This window comes from Zeus faber (genome assembly GCF_960531495.2).
Source record: "Zeus faber genome assembly, chromosome: 18".
NCBI classification, from domain to species: Eukaryota; Metazoa; Chordata; class Actinopteri; order Zeiformes; family Zeidae; genus Zeus; species Zeus faber.
Genome location: NC_137210.1, coordinates 8,539,598 through 8,544,934, shown reverse-complemented (window position 1 = coordinate 8,544,934; position 5,337 = coordinate 8,539,598). Strand labels below are relative to the sequence as shown.

Genomic DNA, 5,337 nt, shown 5'->3' with positions numbered 1-5,337 from the left:
ATTATTATCCTTAACAATAATAATGACAATTATAATAATAATTATAATAATAAAAATGCTTCCGTCTGTAAAAAGGTATTGTCCCAGCAGGAAAAGGGACACTAGTACTATTTGGACGGGGCAGGTGACTGCATACCAGAAGGGAAAGAGTTCTCATTAAGAGCACATTCCGTTGCCTGTCTGCCAATTAGAAACGCTGACACAACAGATGATGGCTCTGAGGTCTTTGATCATCCCAACAAAAGGCCCAAGCGACTTGCATAACTAAAGTACCATCTTTGTGTACGACAGTGTGTGTGTGAGAGAGAGAGAGAGAGAGAGAGAGAGAGAATGCCTGTGTGTGTGTGTGTGTGTGTGTGTGTGTCGCCTTTCCCAGCGCGGTTTGGGATTTGCTGGCCGGTGACATGCCTCCCCCTCCGCCTGGCTCCTTATAGCGCGGTGGAGGGAGGAATTCTGACCGAGTGGTACGGACATCGCCGACAGAGACCACAAACACTGAGCATTTCCTTTAAACACGGTCTCATGACTAGAGACTCCCTCAGTAAGCAGAGCGACGGCGAGGAGCGACGGGAGTACAAACACGGCGGCAGGAGAGATCGGAGCCGCGCAGCCTCAACAGCAGCTTTCCATGCCGGGACTCTGAGTCGAGGTAACTGATAATGTAGTCACTTTCAACACTGTGGAGATTAGATATCTGTCTGATTCGCTGAAAGAAAACCTGTTGATACGTGTTGGCGTTCCTTAGGTTTTACTATTTTTACTATTATATTACACTGTTATTATGGTACGTAGTTATATTATGGAGAAGTTATTCTCCGCAACATATCCGACAGCACAGAACAAATCAAATCTATTGACATGCTTATGCGGCCGTTGGCTATTAATGGCGGTGATTGCCTCCTATCTTAAAGGTTTCTTCTTTAAAAATATATATATATATTTTTTTTCCTTTTTGAAGATTTTCCATTCCGAACGTTTCCGCCACTGTCTACGGACCCTTTCCGCACCGCTGAGGTACCATGTACCGCCGCTCGATGACCTCCCTCCTCCTCTGCTTCTGGCTGGTGGAGAGAACGCAGAGCAACGGCAGCCTCCAGGACAGCATGGGGGAGCTGCACAACAGGTTCGCCGTCAGCCTCTACCAAGCGCTCACTGAGACGGAGAACACCTCCAACCTGATCGTGTCGCCGGTCAGCGTCTCCCTGTCCCTGGGGCTGCTGCAGCTTGGGGCCCGGGGGAACACGCTGGCCCAGTTGGAGGGGGCCCTCGGCTACAGTGTCAACGGTAGGGATCCAACCCGTCATCCACCAATGTCAAAGGGCAGAACTTGCTATTTTCAGCAGATCATTTTGGCGAAATTTCAGGACAGGGTGTCGTCCAATGTCCCAACCAGGCGGCTTTTGGGTGTTAGCCTGACCTCGCCACTTGGGGCCTGCGGCTCGCGCTGGCTCTGGGATTCCTTCAGCGCTGTTGGTACCAGGTGGTGTGATTCGGTGCGGCTTCTGGCCACGCAGTCCCGGGCCAGAGCACAGCGGTGTCTGGAGCCACAATGCCTGCCTTCGCACCGACTCTAATCTCATTACCCGCTCCCGGGGCCAGGTCCAGGGACTCTGGGCTCTGAGGGGGTGGGTGGGTGCTGGGGGTTGGGGGGGGGGGGGGGGGGGGGTTGAGAGGTCACCGCATTACATTGTAAGTGCCCCCAAAGACAAACAGACCTCGGTCAGAGCTGAGTCGCATATCCGTGCTGTTGATGTGGCTGTCACTCCACAACAGACACAGACTGCGGGTCCGTCGGTTCCAAATGGCAACGGCCCCCAAATCATCTGCTCCATCTGCTCCAACCATTTTCCAAGAAGGCTCATTCCATGAGCCTCGGCTGAAAATGACAAACAATTTGTTTCCAGGACAGAAAAGCTGACTAAGTTACATTAGTGTCAGTGTAAATGGATTGTTTTTCTCTCTTCCGTACATTCGGAAGTGGGGTTTGATGGCCTCACGCCGCCCCTCGGTGGATCTCGCTGCTCTAAATGACACTGTTCTCATGCGCATAGTTGGCACTCTGAATACAAAGAATATGGGTCTGATTATAATTTGGATCGGCCGACGGCGTGTGCTGGGAGTGCATCGGATCTGCTGTGACTCATCTGGCTGAGAGAATGTGTTTAGCAGCCTTAAATTGTGCACAGTTCTGGGGGAACATGGTGCGTATTCATTCTACTTGCGATATTAGTAAAGAGCAGAGAGCAGCAGAGAACAAGATGTCAGTCTCATGTGTCCTTGGTTGTGTTAATGAAGCTCAACTGAGCGTGCTGCTGCACTGGGTCAAGTTGTTTCCAACTCTGGTGTTTTATTTTTTTTTACAAGGGCGATTCCTTGACTCTGAGCCTTACTGCAGAATTAATCGAAAAAGAGAAGAATGGTTTATACGGAGCTTTGGAGTGAAAAGTACAACCCTGCAACTCTCAGCGTGACAAACATGTATAAATAAAGTTTAAAGTGCATTTTATTCTAAATTGTATTTCTAGTTTCCTGCCGCTCTCAGGAAATCACCTGACTTCTCGTTTCATCTGGTTCCCTCCCCCTGCAGACGTGCAGGTGCAGGATTTCCTTTTGCGCTCGCAGAGCGGCGCGGGCAACAACAGCCAGGGGATGTGGCTGCAGCAGGCCACGTCCTTATTCATCCAGAGCGGCGTTCAGCTCCTGACAGAGTTTACGCAACACGCAGAGGCCTGGGCCAACACCAGCCTGGTCCGAGCCAACTTCAGCCAGCCCAACCACTCTCACAGCCAGCTCGAGCGGTGGGGACACCAGCGGGGCAGCGGTAGGCCACTCAGACTTATGGTTATATAGGTCTAGATAGGCTGTACATGTCCATTATGCTCTATGGTCCAATTGTGCTCTATCCATGGATTCATTGGGTTGGATCTTTGATGACATCGCAGGATTTGTTGAAGCCCATGTAAAACTTCAGCGGTTCCCTGTTTTTCGCCCTCCAGAAGAGACGTGGCCGCTTCAGGCGGGAAGCAGCAGCGGGGAGCTTTCGGGCTCAGGCGAGGCCCAGGGGGAGGCTCCCTGGTGGGGGCAGCGGTTGCAGATGGCGCTGTTTAACACGGTGGCCTTCCGCGGCACCTGGCAAAAGCAGTTCCTCTTCACCAACACCCAGAACCTCCCCTTCACCCTGTCAGACGGCAGCGTGGTGAAGGTGCCCATGATGTACCAGGCAACAGAGGTCAACTTCGGTACGGCTCGTCAATACATCCATTAATTAAGGACGATAATATTGTAGCAACCAATCTGTTAAGGGGAAAATACTTTGATATGAAAGTTGCAGTCCAATCTTATTACTGTATATCCAATACCGTTATGAATTGACTGAAGTACTCCTTTGCAAATCAGGCATCACATTGCACCGATTTAATACATGAACCTCTATCCTCCGTGCCGTCCAGGCCAGTTCCGGACAGCGTCAGAGCAGCGTTACACAGTGCTGGAGCTGCCTTACCTGGGCCGCTCCCTCAGCCTGCTGCTGGCGCTGCCCAGTGACAAGAAGACCCCGCTGTCCTCCCTCGAGTCCCAGCTCAGCCCACGCCAAGTGGCCTCCTGGGACACAGGGCTACGCAGAACCAAAATGGACATATTTTTACCCAGGCAGGTGCCCAGGTTGCGGCCGTTGCATCCCATTGTGTATCGGGCCGTGTGTTGGACAATGTAGAATGCTGGAATAGAAAAGTAGCGGATGATACTCTGACTACATCGTTGGCTTTCATGATTTGCGTTATTTCATTTTCAACGCGGATGAAGATGACATTTTGTCTATTTTCACTCTTCCAGGTTCAGAATGCAGAACAAGTTCAACCTGAGGTCGGTTCTACCCTCCATGGGCATCACAGACGCCTTCAGCGCAACGGCGGCCGACTTCAACGGCATGTCAGGTAATGGAAATGTTGTGAAAGTTCTCGGAGTGTTCTGTAGTTCATGATCACTTACATTGCATGTGAGCCGGGGTTAACAGCAATATTCAAGAGTGTACCTGGGAACTGTTGGCTACAGACCTGTCACGTTTCTCCCCACAGTGGACGGAGGACTCTATGTGTCCGATGCCTTTCACGAATCAAGCATAGAAGTCACGGAAGATGGAACAAAGGCTGCTGCTGCTACTGGTGAGGAATTGAGCCATTCGATGCTTGCAATCGTACAGTGAACATGTTCCCGTATCAAAAGTTAAAGTAATTACCTCAAGTCGCCATCCACAGAATACCAAAAATGACATGGCCGAAGGCTGATCATGAACTTGTCCGTCTTTCAGCGATGGTGCTTCTCAAACGATCCAGAGCTCCGGTTTTCAAGGCCGATCGCCCATTCTTGTTCCTCCTGCGACAAGTGAACACAGGTAAATAAAACAACTTTAGAATTGTTTTTAGTTAGTGGTATTGATTCACGGTTCATGGTTCAATTTCAAGATCTGGATATCATGATATACAATTTTGAAGACTCTTGCAAAGATTCTTTGCCATGGGGTTTTGAATGCATGAGAAAGTAGTGATTTTGATAGTAGTAATACTGTGTAAAATTTAGGGATGCATAGGGATATCGTGCTCAGGTACTCACCTACCTTAAGCTATAAAGGAGTTCGATAGAGTTGAAAGAGTTCTGCTCTCAACTCAGTGAATCTTAATGTCACGTCTGATAGTTCAAAAGCAGAAAATGCACAAACTAACTATAGTCTAAACAAGTGATACCGGCCTTATTCCCAGTGAAAATGCAAGCGCTTTTGAGTAGTTATGTACTCACATTCAGTCTGGTATCGGTGTATCCCTAGTAATATTCCTTACAATCGCTGAGGGTCAAATCACAGAGCCCTATACCCAATTATTGTGTCTTACCATTTCAGGATCTATCTTGTTTATGGGACGAGTAGTGAATCCAGCAGACCAGGCGCCCTAAGGATCCAACCTACTCTCTCAGCTGACACAAACACACACCAACACACTCTCCAACAGCCTCGTCCATCTGACTAACAGTATTTATTGCCAACCAACTGGAGGGTCCACAGACACTTCAGGAAGAGGGACTATATATATTTTTTGTAAATATCTGTAAATAAAATTTTAATACATTTGTGGTTTTTACACCCCAGGTGTTTGTCGTTTTTTTTTTTGTTTTTTTTCCTAATTCACTCTCATTCTCTATTAGAGAAAACACACCTAGACAACCTACCCCGACAACACAACTGAGCAGTGTGAACACGTGAAAGAGAGACCTTTGTGGAGGCGCGTCTGAACAGAACAATGGGACACTTTATTTACATGGCCCTTCACAGTGTAAAATAGAAACTTT

The 5,337-nt window shown here is 48.7% G+C and overlaps 1 protein-coding gene across 1 annotated transcript; it reads left to right on the top strand.

The window, feature by feature from the left end:
* The first annotated feature begins 550 nt into the window (after positions 1–550).
* On the top strand, positions 551–5,043 carry serpine3 (serpin peptidase inhibitor, clade E (nexin, plasminogen activator inhibitor type 1), member 3). Its single transcript, XM_080019393.1, has 9 exons — positions 551–649; positions 959–1,284; positions 2,588–2,821; positions 2,997–3,239; positions 3,450–3,648; positions 3,832–3,932; positions 4,074–4,160; positions 4,307–4,390; positions 4,892–5,043. Exons 2-9 carry the CDS (start codon positions 1,020–1,022, stop codon positions 4,942–4,944), a joined length of 1,266 nt encoding a protein of 421 aa, XP_079875519.1. The 5' UTR covers positions 551–649; positions 959–1,019; the 3' UTR covers positions 4,945–5,043.
* Positions 5,044–5,337: the final 294 nt, after the last annotated feature.

What these genes read in the sequence shown, in the direction of transcription:
- serpine3 (XM_080019393.1), top strand. Translation starts at nt 1,020, where the DNA reads ATGTACCGCCGCTCGATGACCTCCCTCCTCCTCTGCTTCTGGCTGGTG. An exon ending in GGGACACCAGCGGGGCAGCG is followed by an intron (nt 2,822 to 2,996) that starts GTAGGCCACTCA and finishes TTCGCCCTCCAG; the next exon opens with AAGAGACGTGGCCGCTTCAG. An exon ending in AAAGGCTGCTGCTGCTACTG is followed by an intron (nt 4,161 to 4,306) that starts GTGAGGAATTGA and finishes TCCGTCTTTCAG; the next exon opens with CGATGGTGCTTCTCAAACGA.